At 38.7% G+C, this 25,036-nt stretch overlaps 1 protein-coding gene and 1 pseudogene across 1 annotated transcript; one reads left to right on the plus strand and one right to left on the minus strand.

Moving 5' to 3' along the window:
* The first annotated feature begins 4 nt into the window (after window positions 1-4).
* On the plus strand, window positions 5-24,957 carry LOC139457484 (kin of IRRE-like protein 3). The gene is made up of 8 exons (XM_071238866.1): window positions 5-92; window positions 15,298-15,621; window positions 16,357-16,632; window positions 20,122-20,403; window positions 21,192-21,479; window positions 22,945-23,034; window positions 24,121-24,195; window positions 24,641-24,957. The coding sequence occupies exons 1-8, from the start codon at window positions 29-31 to the stop codon at window positions 24,808-24,810; spliced, it is 1,569 nt and encodes a 522-aa protein (XP_071094967.1). The 5' UTR covers window positions 5-28; the 3' UTR covers window positions 24,811-24,957.
* On the minus strand, window positions 7,853-9,998 carry LOC139457482 (uncharacterized; annotated as a pseudogene).
* Window positions 24,958-25,036: the final 79 nt, after the last annotated feature.

Raw genomic sequence — 25,036 nt, forward strand, 5'->3', positions numbered from 1 at the left:
TCAGTGACAATCCGGTTCAGCTATCACCATGGCAGAAATTGGGCTTTTGAGACATTTATTGTTTCTACTGTTATGTGTTTGGGGCATTCTCTGTGAGTATATTTAAAAGTTTTCCTTGTGAATCTTTCTGTTTATGAGCTTCAGTGTGAAAGACTTAGTTTTCTGAAATTGAGAAAAGTGATAATTGCATTGCAGTGAACATGTCACTTAAGTGAAGATAACACTTTGATGGAACGATTGTCTTGATACACAGACTGCTGACTTCCTATTTGCGTTCATTCCACATTTGCAAGGCAAGATAATGACAGATTGTCATTTATGGAGTTAATATCTCTTCTTGCTGTTCGTTATTCTCTTGTTTCGCTATAAGCTGTAAGTTTCTCCATTAAAACGTCAATAGAGACTTTCATTTCCAAAGCGTTATTATTGTAAGCGTGTATTCTTTCGCTTCCAACAACCATCTCGTAAATTTCAAGAATTTTTTTTGCTGATGTTGATTTTGTATATAATGATATCTAAATGTATGATAAAGAGTTTTATCATATAATGTGTGGGTTTCTCGGCAGGATAAAGCCAACGGATAAAAACGATATCCGCTGGTATCATATGCGGATAGAGATGCAAATATCAAAGGTCAAGTAGGGACTACTTTCACTGTTTAAAAACAAACATGGCGTCGCCCTCGTCATTCGGCGATCGAGTCAGAATTAACCATCGGGAATCTGGATAAACTACAGGGATAATTGCTATCATTATCAAAAGAACAGTCAAATATACTGAACAGCAGTGTCTATATATTGACGTAAAATATGTTTTGGGGGTACGTTTGGTTATATTTTACAAAGACGGAACTACTTTTCAGGTCGCACCTACAAACAATGGTGAAACGTCCTTGCGAGTTAATGAGGGAGATTTACGTTTCATGGTTGTACAGTTGTAATGAAATAATTCAATACACAAAAAGTATAAAATAAATAGGATATTTTATGTGCCGAGTGAAACATCATTTTTCTATCACCTCGTGAAAATATCTCCTTTCCCCGTCACGAGATGAGGGAAACATGTTTTTTTTACTCGACAAACGGAACATCCTCTACATCTTTGTTATTCTTTGTAAGGATATACAGGTTATCATAAGTGTGTTATGGGAAGATTATTCCCAGGAATAAACAAAGTTTTCAGCGAGCAAACTTTTTATTACTTTCTAAGATGCCGAGTTAAAGACTAACAGTGGGATTTTTTGGAGAATAATGAAAGCTGTAATAAGCTATGTCGTACACTGAAAATCCTTGAACACGGCCAACTGATGGGTTGTTACACCTAATTGCCGGCACCGTATCGTTTAGAGACAAAGTTAGCGTTTTCGAAATACTAAAACACCACTAATGTGGGTAGTTTGTGAATTACTAAGTCCTATATTTAGTATCCGATCAGTGTGAGATTATCGATAACCACAGGCAGCAAAATGAAGGATGTGAATTTAAGGTTGAATCACGAGACACGAAACATTCCACAAGTGCATTGTGGGACCGAGCTAACATATGTAAACAGAGCCAACATTCGCATTCGTGACCAACTCGTGATATTCCGGGACAAGCCGAACAGCTTGCAGGTTACGGAAAGGGGCGAGTGGTGTGTGTGTGTGTGTGGCTGCTTGTACTAGTCCGGACAGGTGCGGATTTATAGTGCTAGCTCACTGAGATACCATACCAGTTTAACATGCATACCCCACTTAGACACAGTGTACTGACTCCGAGCCGACCAGTCCTTGATTTAGTTCCTTAATGCCGAGCGCCAGACACAGTAACAACAAGTACCATCTTATAACGTCTTTTGTTTCGACGCGACCGGGGATCGATCGGTCACAATTGGTTCTGAAGCTCGTCATGGATGTGTCAGGCCTGTTTCTAGAGACCCGCCTGAAAAGAGAGAGACATTGATTAATTGTTAGTTTGTTGTTTAACGCCGTACACAGCAATATTCCAGCTATATGACGGCGGTCTGTAAATAATCGAGTCTGGATCAGAAAATCCAGTCATTGACGTCACAAGCATTGATCCACTCAATTAGGATACGATGACATGCATCAACCAAGTCAGCGAGCCTGACCACCGGTTCCCGTTTGTCGCCTCTTACGACAGGCATAGTCACCTTTTACGGCAAGCATAGGTTCCTGAAAACCTATAGAAGCTTTGAATGAAGCTTGTCAAATACAAAAGCTTTACATTAAGGACATGACAAAAAACATAAAATTTGTTAATAACTCAGCGATCCTTACCACCCGATCCCGTAAGTCGCCTCTCACGGCAAGACCAATTCATCACTTAATCGTCAATAAATTGTTAGTGGTACAGAACCAAACACTGAAAGATATATGGCTAACATTTCGCCCAAAATAATGGTATGTTCAGACTGTCACTACAACAAAACGATTATCATGAAAGTCGGGAGTATATATATATCACAGGCATCGTACCGCTTACATGGTTGTATCAAAAAGTACATTAAGTTAAGTCAGACCTTTTGTGTGTATAAGTATCATGATAATGTATGGAAACTTCAGTACTGGCTCTATGAATCGTTGTGGCCTTAATGAATCTAAGAAAAGAAAGATGTTTTTAATTTTCTCAAATCTAGACAACATGCTCTCTATATGCTAAAAGACACTCATTTTGTGGAGAACTGTGAGAAATTTATTCGAGCAGAATGGGGATTTGACTGTATATTTAATTCCTTCAGTGGAAACTCTAGGGGAGTAGCTATTATGATGAACAATAATTTTGATTACAAGATACATAATGTGTTCAAGGACATGAAAGGGAACTTGTTGGTTCTAGACATGACAGTTGAAGGTGCAAGGATGACAATAGCTAACTTATATGGACCCAACAGTGATGATCCAGAATTTTATAAGCTACTTCTTAATAAAATAAAATCATTTAACAATAAATCGGTAGTGATAGTTGGCAATTGGAATTTAGTGATATATCCTTCAGACGATACTCATAGTTATGCACATGTAAATAACCCTCTAGCAAGACAGCAAGTATTAGAATTAATGGGGGAGTTGGAGCTCATTGATGTGTGGCGTGAAGAAAACCCAGACGTTAAACAGTTCACATGGAGAAGGAAGAAACCTGTAAAACAAGCCAGATTAGACTTTTTTCTTATTTCTGAAAATTTGTACTTGTCAGTTTGTAGAGTTAAGATTAATGCTGGCTATAGGACAGACCATTCACTGATAGATTTATGCTTTCAGTTGGGTCAGCAAAAAGCTACCAACACTTATTGGAAATTTAACAATTCTCTGCTCAGTGATCCAGCATACATAAATGTAGTACACTCTGTAATATCAGATGTTAAAAAGCAGTATGCAGTGTCACTTTATGACAAGAAAAATCTTGATAAGTTGCCAAACTCTGATATACAGTTACTCATTGATGATCAATTATTTTTAGAAGTATTACTGATGGAAATTAGAGGGAAAACAATATCTTATGCTATATTTAAAAAGAAAGAGAGACTTCAGAAGGAAAAGGAGTTGACAGAAACTATTGAAAACATAGAACATAACATTGACATTGACCACTGTCTTTTGGAGCAAAAGAGAAAAGAACTAGAAGAACTAAGAAGAATTAAAATGGAAGGTGTGTACATAAGATCCAGATCTAAATGGATAGAAGAGGGCGAGAAAATTTCGAAATATTTTTGTGGCCTTGAAAACAGGAATTTTGTCAGTAAGACAATGACCCAAATTGAGAGACCTAATGGTGAAATCTTGATTGATCATAAGGAAATTCTAAAAGAAACACAGATGTTTTATCAAAATTTATATAATTCACAGGAAAATGATATTGTTAATTTTGACTTAGGAAGATTACTAAACGAAGGTGATATTGATATTCCTACTCTAGATAAGACTATGTCCGATACCTTGGAAAATCCTCTGACCTACGAAGAGCTACTGAAGTCTTTGAAATCCATGAAAAATAACAAAAGTCCAGGATCGGATGGTTTTTCTGCAGAGTTTTTAATTTTTTTCTGGAAAGACATTGGGCATTTTTTCAGGTTTAAAAATAAATTATGATAAGTCCGAAGTTATTTGGATAAGGAGTAGAAAGAATAGTGATGTAAGATATATACCTGAATTGAATATTAAATGGAATCCAGCAACTTTTAGATTTTGGGGAATTGTTTTCTCCACAGATCTTGATTTAATTGAAGATTTGAATTATAGAAGGAAACTTTATGAAATTGAACAAATCATTAAAAAGTGGATGAAAAGAATTAATACTCCTCTAGGAAAGATAGCAGTTATTAAGGCATTATTAGTTTCTAAATTGAATCATTTTTTCTTATCGTTGCCCAATCCTTCAGAGCAGTTTATGAAGGAGTTGAACATGTTACTGTTTGCATTTGTATGGAATAATAAACCAGATAGAATTAAACGTCAAGTGATATGCAAATCCTCTGCAGATGGAGGTGTGGGAATGGTTGATGTTTTTAAGTATGTCAAATCTCAGAAAATCTCTTGGATCAAGAAGGTGTTGTCTGAAGACTATCAGACCAACTGGAAGGTGTTGTTAATGTCTTGTCATCCAAAATTATCCACTATGCACAAATATGGGTCTTCCTTTATCCAGAAATTGAGTAATCAAACTCTCAATCCTTTTTGGAAAGACTGTTTGGAGCCTTTTTATGAACTCTCTAATAAGACTACAATTGACACTTTTGATGCACTGGTAAGCGAACCTCTATTTTATAATCCAGATATCAAGATTGACAAACAAACTGTTTTTTTGGAAACAGTGGGTTGATGCAAGAGTGTATAGAATTTGCGATTTATTAGATATAAATGGTTGTTTTTTGTCATACAATGACTTTTGTAGAAAACATGAGTTCACACTGCCAATCATGCAGTTTAATAGTATAGTTTCTGCAGTTTCAAACTATATTTAGAAGACAAACATAAAAATGGAACACCATTAGCCCTTTAGATAACAGTTTATTATTGACTAAACTTTTCTCATTAAAGAAAGTTTCCAAACATGCCTACTATACACTTTTGGGACCTTTGGTTAGTTGGAAAGCCAGACAGAAATGGGAATTTAGTTTTGGTGAATTAAACTGGAAATCCATTTTTATAAAACCTTTCAAAATAACCAAAGATACAAAGCTTCGGTGGTTTCAGTTCAGGATAACTCATAAGATACTTACAACCAACTCATTTCTATTTTATATCAAGAATGCTGACAGTGATCGATGTACTTTTTGCAGTGATGAAAGAGAGACGATCGTCCATCTCTTGTGGGAGTGTGATATTGTACAGAATTTTTGGAAACAGTTTATGAGCTGGATAAATGACAAATGTGGACACATTCATAATCTAAATCTTTCAGCAGAATTTATTATTTTTGGCTTTAAAAAAAATCTTATTACTGATAAAGTGTTTGATTTTATCATCCTGTTCACAAAATACTTTATCTACAGATGTAGAGTTCAAAATATACTACCAAATATACAGTTTTTAAAGAATGAACTCAAACTTCGCTATAAGATAGAGAAAAGACGTTTTTTGTCCACAAACAGAGGTTTGGAATTTAACCAAGACTGGATGATGTACCATAACCTTTTTGAATTTTAGGATATGTATATGTATGTGTTCGTGTGTATGTATATGTATGTATATGTATGTGTATATATATATATATGTGCTTGTGTTCATGCCTATATTATGGTATGCCCATGTGTTAGTGTCTACATTTCCGTATCATTCAATTGGAACCACTGACTTGAGATTTGAGATCTCTCTTTGAGAATATAATGTGTGTGTGTGTGTATGAGAGTGCTTGTGGCGTCCCTGTGTGAAAGCGTGTAAATGGTGTTTGTATGAGAAGTGTGAATGGCTGTTGTTTTTATGATAAAAAAAGGGGACTCCATCATGTGATACATATATATTATGTATTAAATCATTTATTATCACTAGTAATATCAATCTCACATTACAAATGATGTGCAAACAGTCAATGTATTAATATGCACTATATCATGTACAATGTATCCTGAACCCTGAATAAAAAAAGTTTTACAAAAAAAGTAAAAAAGTACATTAAGCTTCAAATAATCAGTAGGATAGTGTCCAGGATGCCAAGACCTCACTTCTCTGAATCCATTGTTGACAGCAGTTGTTGTAGCACTTCTAACTACTACATGTACTGCATGATCAGCACATGTGATCAGGGGAACACTTTCACCAACTCACTCCCAATATGTTCACACAAAAAATATCTGTGACACAAGTTGGCACCTGGTACATTATCAGAACTGTTCAAACAGTACACCTGCATTTCGTCGGCACCTGGTACATTATCTCCTCTCTGTACTGCACACCTCAGCAAGGAAAAGCAGATGCAAGCTACAGGCCTCCTCTCGCTACTGGAGGCCATTGACATTATGTTCAATACATCCAGTCTCATCTGAAGTTGTAAAACATGTTGTGAGACTATTTCAGAAAAATGCCCTATGTGATAAAAATGAATTAGTTTGGTTTTTTTCCATTTACCGATTCTGTGCATTTCTCCTTATCCCCTACATACTTAATCAAGACACAACACCATTAACATGAGAATACGCTGTGTGATACACGGCCGATTTATTTGCGTATAGTATAAAACAAAGATATTTATTGAATACACATTTGTATATACATTGTCAGCAATCTGCTATGAATATTTATATTTTGCTGAAGCCCGACACGTAAAACCAGATATAAAAACTTTTATAAGAAAACATCTGGAACCGTGTTCCCTCAACGGATGCAGCAGCAACTACTGGAGGGTATACAGTATACTCATGTCATGTATATGCAAGTCCAAACAGAAATACTAACAATTCATGAACATATGTTACAAATGAATTTCATAATGTATTACATACAGTGCAACTCGCATAGTATATAGAGTATTATCAAAAGCAACACTGTATTATAAAGGCCTGCCGGCCAAGCAATATCATTGCATCCAACAATGCACACTTTCACAATAAAACAATGCTGTATTATAAAGGCCCGCCGGCCAAGCAATATCATCGCATCCAACAATGCACACTTTCACAATAAAACAATGCTGTATTATAAAGGCCCGCCGGCCAAGCAATATCATTGCATCCAACAATGCACTCTTTCATAATAAAACAATGCTGTATTATAAAAGCTCGCCAGCCAAGCGATATCATTGCATCCAACAATGCACACTTTCACAATAAAACGATGCTGTATTATAAAGGCCCGCCGGCCAAGCAATATCATTGCATCCAACAATGCACACTTTCACAATAAAACAACGCTGTATTATAAAGGCCCGCCGGCCAAGCAACATCACAGCATTCAACAATGGACTTTCTCAATGAAGCAAGGCTGTATTGTAAAGGCCCGCCGGCCAAGCAATTGCATCACTTACAACAGTACACAGTACACATTACCATCAAATGTGTATTCCATTTCAAAGACTATCTGCAACACATGAAATCATTAAATCATAAAATGAAGAACCAAATTTAATGTACATGTTCATCAAATAAATATAAGAAACAAGTGTGAGGCCGTGCATGCACAGTGAGCGAGAGAGAACAATTCAAAATTGTACTACCCCTTGTATACCCCCTTAATCACGCCACCTAGGGGCACATAATCACCTTGATTGACATACCGCTAGGAGAAAATAATTTCTATCTTATTCATTCTTCAAACGAGAGAAATATTATTTCTCCTGATCCCCTACATACTTAATCAAGACACAACACCATTAACATGAGAATACGCTGTGTGATACACGGCCGAGATGTACAAAGAAAGTTATAGGCCTAAGGAAAGTGATACTTTCATTCTGTTATCAATACTATCTTTGATGTAACCATCTTTAGCGTTTTCGCTTCTCCAACGGCCACGTCGTTTGAACATACGATCTGGTATACCATTATTTGCAGCTGCAGTAGCACCACCACTGCATAAGCTATGCAGACCATACTTCTTGATGTTGTCAACAAAGGGAGTTAAAGCATCAATAAATAGTTCCCTTAACCTGGTACAAGACCATTCGAGCATTGTCCTTTCTAAGAACATAGCCTGAACAACATTTGCTTACATTCCTGAATATGTATTGATCACAATCTTGATGAATAGATGCAGCTTGTAAATATCTCTCCACACAGGCTACTGGACGCAGCTTGGAATCTGTCCTACTAATAACAAGCCATGCGCCATCCCTGTATATATCCGTCTTTGACTTTTCAATAAAAATGACCATGTGTGACTTATAAAATAAAATATCAGAACGAGATATATGAATTAATTCTGCAGATCTTAAAAATCCGGCGAAAGCTAATAAACACATAGATACTATTCGCAGATCCATTCAAGATGCATTGATCATTTTTGAATCATACAACCGTTCAAGTATATCAACTGTGATTGGCTCCTTTTTAACCACTGGCTTAGACAGTTTGCGCTTTGCTCCTTCCAAAACATTCTTGACAAGGCTATTTTCAGTGGGACTCTCTAGTCCAATGTTACAATGAGCATGCCTTAAACTATAAAATGCTGTTAATACTGGTGATATTGTTTCACTCTGTTGTACAATAGACAACAGATAAACACACAATGCAAATGTGAAACGGGTAACTGATCACACATATTATTAGCGTTTGCCCACCTTTTCCAAGCAGTAAATCCATTGCTTTATTTTTTATAAGTAGAATCTGCCCTGGACCGTGCCAACAAACCTGGTAGCTGTCCAGCCAACTGGTGCTCATTCAAAGGGAGTTCATCAAGTTCATCACTATAGGCATTCTGAAGGCTATCTGTAAATACACAGCAAAATATTACCTAAAATCCACTTAAAGTGCAATCATATCAAAATGCAAATCGTGTTCACCGAACAAACCACCTTTGATTCTGCTTGCAACAAACGCTTCTTTGGCCCTAGGCAAATATATTTGATCTTTGATTTGCAAAATATGCTCAGAATTCACATATAACAGTGGCCAAAAGCACGCTGAGTACCACTCTGGGACGACCAACGTTCCAACTGAATGACACTCTGCCACGTGTTTGATTACTCGCGGTATCAAACAAATAGGGGGAACAACCCAACTAATTGTACCTCTCCAGTTAACAGTGAAACAGTCCACTGCCTGGCATCCAGGATTACTGAAACGAGAGTTAAATTGGACAACTTTTGTGTTATCATATGAAGCCAGCCTATCAACTTGATGAGGTCCCCATTTCACATCTATTTCCTGAAAAATATTTTTGGAAATGCCCCAATCATCGTAATCAATTAGCTTGCTAAGAAAGTCAGCTTGCATGTTCTCATGGCGAGGAATCCACTGGAGATGGAGCTCAACACTGTACTGTAAACATAGATCAAAGATCTGCAAAGCAAGCGATTGAAGATGGAGCTTCATACTGCCTTTTTCAATAATAGATACAACATTTTGATTGTCAGTAAACCATTTGACTCTCTGATGACCTAGGGTTGCAACAAAACTTTGGAGAACCATACACACAGCTTTCAGCTCTCTCCATGTAGAGCTGCGAGTAATTTCATCACGGGACCACTGTCCATGGGATACTACTGAGTCTACATCCACGCAGTATCCACCATAACCACTTTGGCTTGCATCCAAATACACCAATCTTTTTGTCAATGCTGTTTGCACAATCGTTCTAGAAATATAAGTATGTATATTGCGATGCCAAAATGTCAGCTGCTTGATGCTACTATCTGACAAGTATATAAGACTGTTCCATGATGAAGCAGCAACAACATCAATACTCACATGAGTTGTACAACTGGTCCTATCACTAAGTGCATAGAAATTAATTGACCAACAACTGATGCTTCAGATCTAACCGATACACGTTTAGTCTTGTATTGTAACAGTTTAGTTATAGCTTGTTTGACCTTGTCAACCTTCCTTAGAGGTACAGTCATAGTCATGGAAGTAGTATCGATCGATACCAAAACCAAGCCATTCAAGAGATTGCGACGGTAGCTAAAGTGATTTCTCAACTTTAGGAACAAAGCCTGAAGAAAGCAGATCTCTCTTTATATCACACCCAGCTGTCTGCGCTCCAATATCCGTAGATACAGGTAGAATGCCGTCGTCTAGGAAGGTAACTGTCTTATGGCCATCAAACCTCCACTTTTTGACTAGTTGTCTCATGACTTTTGTAAATACATATGGAGCAGACGTCAAACCAAAAGGCAAAACCAAGAATTTGTAGTAGCATATGCAAAACCAAGAAAATCAGTATGAGATGGAATTATATCTATATGATGGTATGCTGAGTGGATATCAAATTTTATCAACCAGTCATTCATATGCATATTAATATATGCCGATGCAGTCTTCCAATCTGCATATTTAATACTCTGCTTGAAGATATATTTATTCACTCTGCTAAGATCAAGGATTAAACGTCTTTTTCCTGACGACTGTACTGAAACAGACAAAGGACTAACAACACTAGGGGGAGCAACACATTGGCACACCAGGTCCTTCTTCAACAACTCACCAATAGCCTGCGAGACAAAATCTCTGTGTTTAATAGCAGACTTGTTTTTCTTATCATGCAATTTAGGCGGGGTCGTAATAAACGGAATTATATATCCATTGGCAATCCAATCAATAACACATTGAGATGCACCTATCTCACGCCAATACTGTATATTACTTTTGAGACGGCCCCTGACGAAGATTTCAGCTGTACCTTGTTCATACTCAAAATAGTTATCAGTGAACTTGCTATCCTTGATGACAAAGTTATCATTGAACTACTTAACTGACAAATCTTGACCAGAACTACCGGCGTTGCTGACTTGAGGCAACTTGTCCGCCGGCTGTCGCCCCTTGACCTGTTCCGAAGTAAGAGCAGTCTTTCCTGAAGTGAAAGAATTCGCCACATGCGAAACAGGCCCCTGATCTTTGCCCTTTTCCACGAAAAAGCTGGTTTGTGATATGATGCATATGATGTAAAGTAGAACCAGGTTGAACAGCAACTTGCACGGGGTGGGTGACAGTCGCCGAACGTCTTGACCTATTTGTAGAGTACGGCGCTTGCCTGGCACGTTTCTGTTTGAGTTTTCGGACAGCTATGCTTTCAGCTCTGTTGATACGTTTGTCGTCATCGGAATCATCCGCCAGCTCACGAGAAACATAGTTCTTACCCGTTTCCCACCCACCTTCAGATGTATCTTCTATTTTGATAAGCTTGTTCCTTCTGTTGATCCTGTCGAGCTCTGACGTTACGGAAGCTTCTGCTTCGTCCAGACGAGAAGACTGGATATCTCCCAGAATTTTCTGGAGGCAATCTATACTTTCCTGATTAAAGTTGAATTGAATTTTGTTCCCCTCTCTTGACCATGTAAAATCTTTTTCTGCTTTCAACTTCTTTAAATCTCTTGAAGTCTGTATAAACTCTTTCTTAATGAACCAATCTTCTCATTAAGAGAGGCTTGAAACTCTGTTTTATTCGAATTGAGCTGTTGCAAAATGGCGTCCAGTTTAGCTTCTGTATCCATATTGAAGAAACAAGTGTGAGGCCGTGCATGCACAGTTAGCGAGAGAGAACAATTCAAAATTGTACTACCCCTTATATACCTTGATTGACATACCGCTAGGAGAAAATAATTTCTATCTTATTCATTCTTCAAACGAGAGAAATATTATGGGTTGTGGTACTGCGCAACCATAGTAGACAGCTGACTAGTGTCTTCTGAAGTACTCTCCTTCGGTCTTTAATAGTGCTACCCCGTAGCCCTCTCCACACCCGTTTAGTTCCGATCACTCTATCGTCTTGGGGAACTCTGAATGCAGCGCATTAAGTTCATCAATAAGTGTCTTGAATACGGCTTCGTACGATTTAGCTGCTGGGTTGTGGCCGCTGTAGATGGCAACGTCTTGTGAACTTTAAGTTTAATATTCCGTCTATCAATACTATGTGCCACAGAATTTGCACTTTTCATGGCCAATCCAGATTTTAATGTCTGCCTGCAGTGTAAGTGGTGCTGTGGCTGACTAAGCTAAACATTTGAATTGAGGAAGAGTGACATTAACTTTTTCAGTTCCATGAATTTAGCTCGGAAGTGTCCCTCCTCTGCACTGCACGGTGCGCTTCATCTACAACAGCATAGGGGTGGTCGGGTAGCCTAGTGGTCAAAGCGTTCGCTCGTCACACGGAAGACCCGAGTTCGATTCCCGACATGGGTACAATGTGTGAAGCACATTTCTGGTGTTCCGCGCCGTGATATTGCTGGAATATTGCTAACGGTGTAAAACCAAACTCACTAACTCACTACAACAACATGTGTCAGACACTTTTGCCACACACCCGCTCATCAATGAATCCTCCTGAATGACCAATTGGATACATCAAATAAGCCTTTAGTAGTTTCTAAACCTCATTGGTTGTCTTGTGAACATAGGCATCTTGAAGTAGTTGCTGTTTAGATGCAGGGCTTTATCACCAAATAAAGCACAAAAAAACCTTTTACCTATCAAATAGAAATCTCCGCATAAAGCAGAGACGATCGTACAATTCCGACTATATCATGGGCATGTATTTGTAAATCACTATCAAATAGTAATGATACCAGGTGTTCGCGAAAAGGTGAGCGTATCCTGACACACCGGTGGCATCCGTCACAAATACATCCAAAGGCAAGTCAATTGTTCACCTGAAAAAACATGGGAACATATGTTTCAAGTCAAAATAGGGAATTGCATCGGACATATTTTTTGTCACTGATGCGTCAAATTTGGAAATGGCATCCATGAAACTTTTTGAAAGCTTTACTGAGGCCTTGGATGTTGTAACCTTGATCAATACAGTCTTGTGGAGAGTCTTTTGTCACTCTGAATTCATCTGAAATGAAACCAGATAATGTTAGGGTTAAAAAACATTTTCATTCTGCCAACATTTATGTCTGCAGTCACTGTCCTGTGTGATGGTAATAGTCACTAATTAAGTATTTGTCTGGGTGTGGCCCAGTCGTCTAAGGCGCCGCGATTCGCTGTGCAGAGTTGCGTCCCTTGGGAACGCCAGAAATCTATGCTTGTGGGTTCGAATCCCGGTTCGTACGGATTATGTTTCTAGGTTTGTCAGCACCATACCCGTGCTCGTGGGTTTCACCGAAGTGGTAAACGTCTGAGACCTGCATACCTTCGGGCTTTCCTCCCACATTAAGCTGACACGCCGTGATATAACTGGAATACTGTTAAAAGCGGCGTTAAACCCAAGTCACTCACTCACTCACTCTTGGTGAGGGTACACAAACACACATGCAGACATACACCCACATAGAGTACAGACATACACATCATTTGTAGTATTCTTGAAAATTAAGCATATTAAGCGGTGTTAAACTTATATCTTATTTTGGCACATTACATAGAGATCATGAATCTATCAATGATATGTCTCTGTTATCATTGGGGTCAGCCTCCATATATCCTACATGGAGTAATCTGACGTGAAGAAATCCCCACATATCTTGAAATATTTTATAAGATATTAATGTAAAAAGAGAGAGTGTGTAAGGTTTTGACGCTTTTAAGAACTCAGTTGAGACGCCATCTTGTCCTGGAGAAATATTATTAGCAAATTTATCCATGCGAACCATAGAAAGATATGGAGAAGTATGTACTTTAAGAAGAGATGTTTCCCATGTGTACAATCAGCCAAGGTTTACCACAGAGTAAGTATTCTTATCACGATATGCTGCACGTGATTTCCAGACTTTACGCACTAATCCTGCACGAGACAAATGGTGCATCTCGAGTCATGGATCTATGACGTCACATGTGATGCGTTCATGCGCATCGGTTCACACAACATACCATTGGGTCGGTTATGCATCGAACCAATCAATATCTGTTGAATATGAGCAAGTCTTAATATATTAACCAAGATGTTTGGTATTCGCGTTTCTTTTGGCAGTGAGTATACTTCCTGATCACTAACATCTATATTTAGTGAAGCTGTGAGCAGATCTGGTTCGCTGGTACACATGACTAGGGTTGGCTCGCATCACACACAACATTACTCAGATCAAGATTCACCAAATAGCAATAAAAACAAACCTTTTAATTGATGATAGAGTTAAGTGGGCTGACGATGACTTTGGTCGTATTGACGTCCGTCCGCAGGTTTGTGATATGCGGTAGGGCTTAAAACGTCGAGTTTTTGTCACACCCGGTAAGAAGGACATCATGTGTGTCTCCGCCCACAGCATCGCGGATGCGCTCTACTTGTTTATGTCGGAAGGACATCATGTGTGTCCCCGCCCACAGCATTGGGGATGCGCTCTACTTGTTGTGGTCGGAAATAATAAAAGAAACGCCTCTGCTTACACTAATCTTTGCGAGAGCAGTTTTGATTTCACAAACAAAGTACATGAATGAGGTGACCTCGACAATATATTTAGGTGAGGTCAGCGGTGTACAGAAGATCGGCTATGTCATGGCATGCAGGCCTATTGTTGGGGAATGACCACAGAGACGCACGCTGTAGAAAGGTTTCACTTCGGTGGAACTAAAGAGCAGTGGAAAAGTGTTAAAAAATCCTAATCTTAATCAAAATCTGGAATTCGAAACAACGATCATCGGATACAACGTAATTTGTAATTCGTTTTCCATGTCCTCTATGGGGTGGTCCGGTAGCCTAGTGGTTAAGCATTCCTCGTCACGCCGAAGCCTGGGTTCGATCCCGACATGGGTACAATGTGTGAAGCCCAGTTCTGGTGTCCCCCGCCGTGATATTGCTGGAATATAGCTAACAGCGGCGTAAAACCATACTCACTCACTTACTCACCCTATGTCCTCTATAATGTAATGGCGGCTGTCAGCGTGATGCTCAGTGATAAGAATTCATTACTGCAATATTCATCAGTATGATAACGTCATTATGCAGGACATTTCCTCGTGTCAGTATTTGGCTCCCTGTTAAACAAGAATTGCAGCTTTAGTTACCTGACATTCAGCTGAAATAATTTATTTAAAATGCTTGCTTGACACGTCTTTACTCATCACGCATAAGAATAGGAGACCTTCGCGACATCTTCGTACTCATACACAGTAACTATACACTCCAATTAATAGTATTCCATCCATACCAGTTGCATATTCGACGAACAACATCATACTAAAAAACTCTCTATTTGATAAAATGGTACTTCTGTTTTGACAGTCGAACGTAAAACGTTGCATGTTTCAGTGTATGATCCTTGTCTTTTCTAGGTGGATCCATAAACATGAAGGGCTCTGGAGAGTATTCCGTCCTGGGGAGTGAGTTCACGTTTACCTGCGAGGTTGTGAATGCCAGTGTCCCGGGGTTAATTACATTCACTAGACGTGATAACCTTTCATTTCGACGTGTCTGCCGTGTAGTAGTAGACACAGGGCGACAGATAACGAGGAATAACAGCTTCCTATGTTCAGATGAAGACGGACAACGACACACGTACACATTGACCATCAGGGATGTTTCTCGGGATGACTCTACTGATTGGCTGTGCCAGGGAGGAGTGATGAGGAGCAACACGGTTACTTTGGATGTGCGATGTAAGTATGGCAAATACAGGTATAACAGGTATAACACTGAGTCATCCCCTGTTACAACAGAGCCCCAGTAACTTTGCTGTTTGTTTGTTTTTTGTTTGATGTTTAACACTCAGCAATATGACGGAGGTCTGTAAATAATCGAGTCTGGACCAGACAATCAACCACGTCACCGAGCATGACCAACCGAGCCATCAAGAGGTATGAAAGCTCAACGTAAAGATCATAGCGTGTGTACATGTAGCAGTGTACTTAGTGCGGACATGGATGAGTCATATCTAATCATTCCCTCTACCATACTAGTCTACCCGTGAAGATCCGGGGTAGAATAGGTCTTCTTCAATCGATGCTTGCCGTAAAAGGTGACAATGCTTGTCGTAAGAGGCGTGTAACGGGATCGGGTGGTCAGGCTCGCTGACTTGGTTGATGCATGTCAACATATCCCAATTGCGTAGATCGTGTCATGATGTCAGTCACTGGATTGTCTGATCGAGACTCAATTATTTATAGACCGCCGTTATATAGCTGAAATATGGCTGAGGGCGGCGTAAAATAACAAACCAGCCAACCAGCCTTCAATTAGGTTCACATGGAGGATCTATCAATTGACTGCAGAGGACAGACCACGTTGAACCGAAATTCTCACGGCTTCACTCACATGTACGCCTGGAGTTATTAAATAACTTCCGGTTTATGTATAACGCCTCCTGATTTATATAGAATGAAGCATTATTGCAGATCCACCAACAGTTGCGATACACGCCATAAAGCCATGTTCTGGACTAACCTTCCTGGTCGACGAATCCAAGGTGTCCCTCAGCTGCACTGTCAAGGGAGGTAACCCTGCACCCACCACCTTCACTTGGCACCACGGAGATGTCGTGTTGAAGAGTGGGGCCGATCAGATCTACACCCTCGACCGTGTGACGAGATCCAGTCAGGGGAAGTACAGATGCACGGCAGATAATGGCATATCGCCTCCGGGACAGGCTAATGTGGCAGTCACCGTCCATTGTAAGTACTGGATGTTGATTAAGTATCTAATATAAGCAGATAAATGTACGCCCTCCTTTGTTCAATAAAACTATCACTGAAGAGTTATCTTTGACATGATTGATATACAGTTCCTTCATTCATTTTTGAGAGTGGAATGTCGGTGATTCGATCCTACGACCACGTCATACCAAAAAGACGTTAAAAGATGGTACTTGTTGTTACCCTGCCTCGCGGTCGGCATTATGTGAATAACATAAGGCCTGGTCGGCTCAGAGTCAGTATACCGTGTCTGGGTGGGGTGTCAATGTTAAACTGCGGCATGGTAGAAGCACACACACAAGGGGGCAAACACACACAGCCCCCCCCCCCCCCCCCCCCCCCCCCCAACACACACACACACGCACGCACGCACACATATAGACACACAAAAACACACACAGGCATACACACAAAAACACACATGCGCGCATGCACGTCGCCATTTCGCCTCACCTCATTCATTTGTCTGGGACATCTTTTGTAATAACACTGAAGTCATATTGTAATAACACTGAAGTCATATTGTAATAACGCTGAAGTCATATTGTAATAACACTGAAGTCATATTGTAATAACACTGAAGTCATATTGTAATAACGCTTAAGTCATATTGTAATAATGCTGAAGTCATTTTGTAATAACACTGAAGTCATATTGTAATAACACTGAAGTCATATTGTAATAATGCTGAAGTCATTTTGTAATAACACTGAAGTCATATTGTAATAATGCTGAAGTCATATTGTAATAACACTGAAGTCATATTGTAATAACACTGAAGTCATATTGTAATAACACTAAAGCTATATTGTAATAACACTAAAGCTATATTGTAATAACACTGAAGTCATATTGTAATAACACTGAAGCTATATTGTTATAACGCTGAAGTCATATTATAATAACACTGAAGCTATATTGTTATAATGCTGAAGTCATATTGTAATAACACTAAAGCTATATTGTAATAATGCTGAAGTCATATTGTAATAACACTGATGTCATATTGTAATAACGCTGAAGTCATATTGTAATCACACTGAAGCTATATTGTAATAACACTGAAGCTATATTGTAATGACACTGACGTCATATTGTAATAACACTGAAGTCATATTGTAATAACACTGAAGTCATTTTGTAATAACACTGAAGTCATATTGTAATAACACTGAAGCTATATTGTAATCACACTGAAGTCATATTGTAATAACACTGAAGCTATATTGTTATAACGCTGAAGTCATATTGTAATAACACTGAAGCTATATTGTTATAACGCTGAAGTCATATTGTAATAACACTGAAGCTATATTGTTATAACGCTGAAGTCATATTGTAATAACACTGAAGCTATATTGTTATAATGCTGAAGTCATATAGTAATAACACTGAAGCTATATTGTAATAACACTGAAGTCATATTGTAATAACACTGAAGTCATATTGTAATAACACTGAAGTCATATTGTAATAACACTAAAGCTATATTGTAATCACACTGAAGCCATATTGAAGCCATATTGTAATAACACTGACGTCATATTGTAATAACACTGAAGCTATATTGTTATAACGCTGAAGTCATATTGTAATCACACTGAAGCTATATTGTAATAACACTGAAGCCATATTGTAATAACACTGACGTCATATTGTAATAACACTGAAGTCATATTGTAATAACACTGAAGTCATATTGTAATAACACTAAAGCTATATTGTAATCACACTGAAGCCATATTGAAGCCATATTGTAATAACACTGACGTCATATTGTAATAACACTGAAGCTATATTGTTATAATGCTGAAGTCATATTATAATAACACTAAAGCTATATTGTAATAATGCTGAAGTCATATTGTAATAACACTGAAGTCATATTGTAATAACGCTGAAGTCATATTGTAATCACACTGAAGCTATATTGTAATAACACTGAAGCTGTATTGTAATAACACTGACGTCATATTGTAATAACACTGAAGTCATATTGTAATAACACTGAAGTTATTTTGTAATAACACTGAAGTCATATTGTAATAACACTGAAGCTATATTGTAATCACACTGAAGTCATATTGTAATAACACTGAAGCTATATTGTTATAACGCTGAAGTCATTTTGTAATAACACTGAAGCTATATTGTTATAATGCTGAAGTCATATAGTAATAACACTGAAGCTATATTGTAATAACACTGAAGTCATATTGTAATAACACTGAAGTCATATTGTAATAACACTGAAGTCATATTGTAATAACACTGAAGTCATATTGTAATAACACTAAAGCTATATTGTAATCACACTGAAGCCATATTGAAGCCATATTGTAATAACACTGACGTCATATTGTAATAACACTGAAGCTATATTGTAATAACACTGAAGCCATGTTGTAATAACACTGACGTCATATTGTAATAACACTGAAGTCATATTGTAATAACACTAAAGCTATATTGTAACCACAATGAAGTCATATTAAAGCCATATTGTAATAACACTGAAGTCATATTGATGCCATGATGTTAATATACTGAAGCCATATTGTAATAATACTAAAGTCATATTGAAGCCATACTGTAATAGCACTGAAGTCATATTGAAGCCATATTGGTATAATACTGAAGTCATTTGAAGCCGCATTGTAATCACACTGAAGTCATATTGAAGCCATATTGTAATAACACTGAAGTCATATTGAAGCCATATTGTAATAACACTGAAGTCATATTGAAGCCATATTGTAATAACACTGAAGTCATATTGAAGCCATATTGTAATCAATCTGAAGCTATATTGTAATAACACTGAAGCTATATTGTTATAATGCTGAAGTCATAATGTAATAACACTGAAGTTATATTGTTATAATGCTGAAGTCATATTGTAATAACACTGAAGCTATATTGTTATAACGCTGAAGTCATATTGTAATAACACTGAAGTTATATTGTTATAATGCTGAAGTCATATTGTAATAACACTGAAGTTATATTGTTATAATGCTGAAGTCATATTGTAATAACACTGAAGCTATATTGTTATAACGCTGAAGTCATATTGTAATAACACTAAAGCTATATTGTTATAATGCTGAAGTCATATAGTAATAACACTGAAGCTATATTGTTATAACACTGACGTCACTGTAGAATAACATGCAGCATCTTCTGAACATAACACGAGGAATCAGTGGTACTCATCTCAGCACACACCACTTTATTGTAGGAGTGAGTGTGTGAGTTTGGTTTTACGCCGCTTTTAGCAATATTCCAGCAATATCACGGCGGGGGACACCAGAAATGGGCTTCACACATTGTACCCATGTGGGGAATCGAACCCAGGTCTTCGGCGTGACGAGCGAACGCTTTAACCACAAGGCTACCCCACCGCCCCTTTATTGTAGGACTGCGACCAGTGTGACAAATATTCTACATCTCAATTCCACATTTTAGATCCACCTATCGTGCACATGGACGGTACCAGGAGAGTGGTCAACGAGTCTGATGATTTGACCATCCACTGTGCAGCAGAAGCAAACCCGGAAGTGACGTCAATAGTTTGGACAAAGAAAGGTGTAGGCGGTTTCATCTCGGCCAATGGGACTCTTCATATAAAGAACATACGTAAGACTGATGGAGGGGTCTACGTCTGCAAAGCCACCAACACAGTCACACCGTGCAGGGGAAAACCACAGAAGAAAGGCTCATCTTTGGCTCTGAGCCTGGAGGTGCAATGTAAGTTACAATTATTGTAAGATATTAATGTTTTAAGCAATTGTTAAGTACACTCATTGCAACAAGGTTTAAAGCACCCCCCATCCACCCCCTACCAACAACCCCCCCCCCCCCCCCCCCCCACACACACACACACCTATTAGTTAATGTCACTGTGTCTGAGGTATTCTTTTTTAAGTATTCTGACCAGTTTGGCATACATGGCTGCACAATAACTTTATAGGTATGATATATTAAGATATGACATAATTTTTCTATTGTATTGGTTAAAATATAAAAAAATTATTTCAGCAGACATTTCTTATGTTCATGGAAACATACTAGTATATGTTACTCATTTATTAATATATAATAATAATAATAATAATAATAATAATAATAATAATAATAATAATAATAATAATAATAAATAAATAAATAAATAAATAAATAAATTAATAATAATAATAATAATAATCGTAGAAACGTCACACGAGATATGTTTATATCAATGATAACTTGTTCATTGGTGAAATTATTAATAATCATATTGTGGTGTTTAAGATGCTCCTCGCATAGAACATTTTGGTGTCACTGAACACTGAAGCTATATTGTAACCACAATGAAGTCATATTAAAGCCATATTGTAAAAACACTGAAGTCATAATGAAGCCATGTTGTTAATATACTGAAGCCATATTGTAATAATATCAGTCAGTTTTTCTTTTCTGTACAAGTGCATATACTGGCTACACTGTTTCTACCATAACGTAAAGCAATGTATCTAATATATCCGCATTGTTTTCAGCCAAGCCAAACATACCAAGCAGCCTGAAAGCGACGAGCACCCGCCAACGTTCGATAACACTGCAGTGGGAGAAAGCTTTCAATGGTGGCGCCACACAGAGTTTCAACATACAGTACAGAGAACCTGGTGGGCAATGGACCACGCATCCAACCAGGCCGAGTGAGGACGAAGCCCCTCAACTGGATATTGATGGCCTCAAACCTGGAACACTGTACCAAATTCGGATGAATGCTCTGAATGAATATGGCTCCAGCAGCTACACCTCCATCACAGTGACCACAGATACGGGTATGGACTTCAGCAACCCATGTTTGTCGTAAGAGGCGACTATGCTTGTCGTAAGAGGCGACTATGCTTGCCGTAAGATCCGACTGACGGGATCGGGTGGTCAGGCTCGCTGACTTGGTTGATGCATGTCATCGTATCCCAATTGCGTGGATCGATGCTCATGATGTCAATCACTGGATTGTCAGTCACATACGCTGTCATATATGGCTGAGTGCGGCGTTAAACAACAAACCAAACCAAAACAAAAGTTTCATGGGGATGCCATTTGTCACATCCGTTAGCTTTGAAGACTCGGGATCCCATTCAGATTTGAAAGTTGTGTAGTTTTAAGTGCATCATCTCCTATATTGAGAGTAAATATCTCCTTCGAAGAGATTTATCAAACATTTAAAACAAACCGAAACGAAAATGTACAGATCACAATAATATATCTATCCTCTTTTCCTGTTTCAACAATTCCTACCGAGAATTTTATAAGTACACATTGTATCCAAGGCTGTCAATGCATCAATGTTCAATTAACCGAGTATAGTCCAAAATGTTATGTTATTTGTATCCTGGAGGTTCTCGTTCTTCATGTATCTACACGTATGTGTTATGGTGTATAGTTAACTACGTTTATAACGAACACGCTTATAACGAACTGATTGATATGACGAACTTATTTTATATGTCCCGACCATTACCTGTACATGTGTTGTATATGCTCATAACAAACTACGGTTATAACGAACTAAAATTAGTGGTCCCTTTGAGTTCGTTGTAACTGTAGTTTACTGTTTTTGCCATTTTAGCCTGATTTCTTATAATAAAGTTGGTGACTTAGCCACAGAGGTTCAGATACATTTTCACCGGTATTGTCATAGTACACCTCTTATATTATAATATCTTTCCAGTAAGGATCATCTCTATCATGAACCTTGTTCCTATTGGCCCCCAGCCTATCAATATCTCTGACCGCCTCCGTTGTCTAGTGGTAGAGCGTCCGCCCGGAGAGCGGAAGGTCCGGGGTTTGATCCCCCGCTGTGTCATAGTAAAAGACGTTAAAAGATGGTACTTGTTGTTACCCTGTCTGGCGCTCGGCATTAAGGGGCTAAAACAAGGACTGGTCGGCTCGGAGTCAGTATACTGTGTCTGAGTGGGGTATTCATGTTAAACTGCGGCATGGTATCTCAGTGTGCTAGCACTATAAATCGGCCTCAGTCAAGCAGCCACACACACACACCCACACACACCCACACCCACACCCACACACACCCGCGCGTGTGTGGGGGGTGGGGGGTGGGGTGGTGGGGTGGTGGGAAAGTTAGTATGTGAACAAAAGTAGAGAGCGTTTTAAGCATGATTGGCAAATTTCTCTTTTTCTAAGTAGATTTGTAGCAGTGTGGAACACGTGATTTGATTTTGATGCATACTCTATCTGCATGGGTGTGTAACACTTGGCTGCTGCCTACTCTATTTGCAGCTACCACTTCATGTGTGCCCGTCTACGTTGTGGTCATCGCGTGTGTGGCGTCAGTGCTCCTCACAGCGGCTGTGTACACTGTTGTGTTGTGTAAGTATTTCACAAACACCATGAGTGCGTGCGTGCGTGCGTGCGTGCGTGCGTGCGTGCGTGCGTGAGGGCGTGAGTGAGTGAGTGAGTGAGTTTAAAGCCTCATAATTTAAATTTAATATACATACTATCAATAACAGATTATTATTTACGTATTTTTATTTTCATATTATTATATGTGTTTTCGGTTTGAAATCTTTAGTTTGAGAGATATGAAATTTGAAACAAAGCAGGCCAAATTGACAAAAGAGACCTCTCAAAACAGGAAACTATTAATGCATTTACGACAACTTTCTGATAAAACAGGGTAGGAAAACCCGTCAGATGAATTTATCTCTGAATCTAGATTAGTCTTCACCAAATTAACATTTTGTGTATATTCGTCTCCTATAAATATTACAATGAATACGCTTGTCCAATGACTGAGTTGAAATATATCCTTCATATCAAATTATAAAACTGTTGAATAAATGTATTACTTTGGACTTCTTTGAGACGTGAGAACAGAAACACTTAACCATTGATCAGTTTTAAGTGAGTCACAACCATCTCTCCTATAAGGAATATATATATATGTGTGTGTGTGTGTTTGTGTGTGTGTGTGTTTGTTTGTGTGTGTGTGTTTGTTTGTGTGTGTGTGTGTAGGTGTGTGTGTGTGTGTGTGTGTGTGTGTGTGTGTGTGTGTGTGTGTGTGTGTGTGTGTGTGTGTGTGTGTGTGTGTGTGTGTGTGTGTGTGTTCCATTCAAAGCTTCTATAGGTCTTCAGCAACCCATGCTTGCCCTAAAAGGTGACTATGCTAGTCGTAAGATGCGACTAACGGGATCGGGTGGTCAGGCTCGCTGACTTGGTTGATGTGTTGCCTGTGTTATTACAAGTCACTTGTAAGTAACATTTTTTTCAAAATAAGTTTCTTGATATTGCTGTTCATATATAGCACAATAGGTCTTCAGCAACCCATGCTTGCCGTAAAAGGCGACTAACGGGATTGGGTGGTCAGACTCACTTACTTGGTTGATGCATGTCATCGTATCCCAATTGCGTGGATCGATGCTCATAATGTCAATAACTGGATTGTGTGTGTTTCAGGCACAAAGGCCAAGTGTCAATCCCAGACCTTGACAAGCGCGGAAGCTGAGGGTGACAACAAAACTACCAGAGAAGGTGAGGAATTTACCCGTTTTTCGAATGACCAACACATCTGCTCCCAATGTCCGTAAAATACAGTTAACACATTTAAAAAAGTTTACAATATGTTCTAAAAGAATATGATTGAAATTAAATTATTTGACGATGTATATAGTTATTTTTAACAAAATAACACCCCTTTGGGATTCAGGGTAGATAATGCCCCCAGCAACACATTCTAGGCATAGAACTATATAGACCGGGTGACCATGCTCGGTGATGTGGTCGATGCTGTGTCATCGTACTCCGATGGCGTGATTATAAAATCAATCACAAGTTATATGCTTGATGTCCTGGATAATGGGTTATGAGTTCACAACAATCTTTGGCTCTTCTTTTCACCGCCCTAGTATGTTTTGAAGCACTGAATGAATATTGAATGGTCGGCCTCTAACGCTAGGAAAATGTGTTTCTCGTTCAGATGAGAACAAGAGGAAGGATCTGTACACCTCACTGACCCCTGTCCAGGATGCGTATGAAAACATTAACATCGACAACCAACCACGACCTTCAACGTCAACACCGGCAGCATCAACAGAGTCGCCGTCGTCTGATCCTTATTACTCGGTCATTAAAGATACCACCCTGTGATACACGTCACCCGCTGACAAGACTCTTTTCATGGCGTCACTGGTAGCACTGTACACAACAGACTCTGTGTTGTCATCAGCTTATCATGGCGTCACTGGTAGCACTGTACACAACAGACTCTGTGTTGTCACCAGCTTATCATGGCGTCACTGGTAGCACTGTACACAACAGACTCTGTGTTGTCACCAGCTTATCATGGCGTCACTGGTAGCACTGTACACAACAG

The sequence above is a fragment of the Haliotis cracherodii genome, unplaced genomic scaffold (genome assembly GCF_022045235.1).
Source record: "Haliotis cracherodii isolate W230 unplaced genomic scaffold, xgHalCrac1.p SCAF_12, whole genome shotgun sequence".
Lineage (NCBI taxonomy): Eukaryota > Metazoa > Mollusca > Gastropoda > Lepetellida > Haliotidae > Haliotis > Haliotis cracherodii.

Excerpts from the sequence above, each read along its gene's own strand:
- LOC139457484 (XM_071238866.1), top strand. The coding sequence starts at position 29 with ATGGCAGAAATTGGGCTTTTGAGACATTTATTGTTTCTACTGTTATGT. Across the intron at positions 15,622-16,356 it reads GGTTACTTTGGATGTGCGAT|ATCCACCAACAGTTGCGATA; the intron begins GTAAGTATGGCA and ends GCATTATTGCAG. Across the intron at positions 16,633-20,121 it reads TGTGGCAGTCACCGTCCATT|ATCCACCTATCGTGCACATG; the intron begins GTAAGTACTGGA and ends TCCACATTTTAG.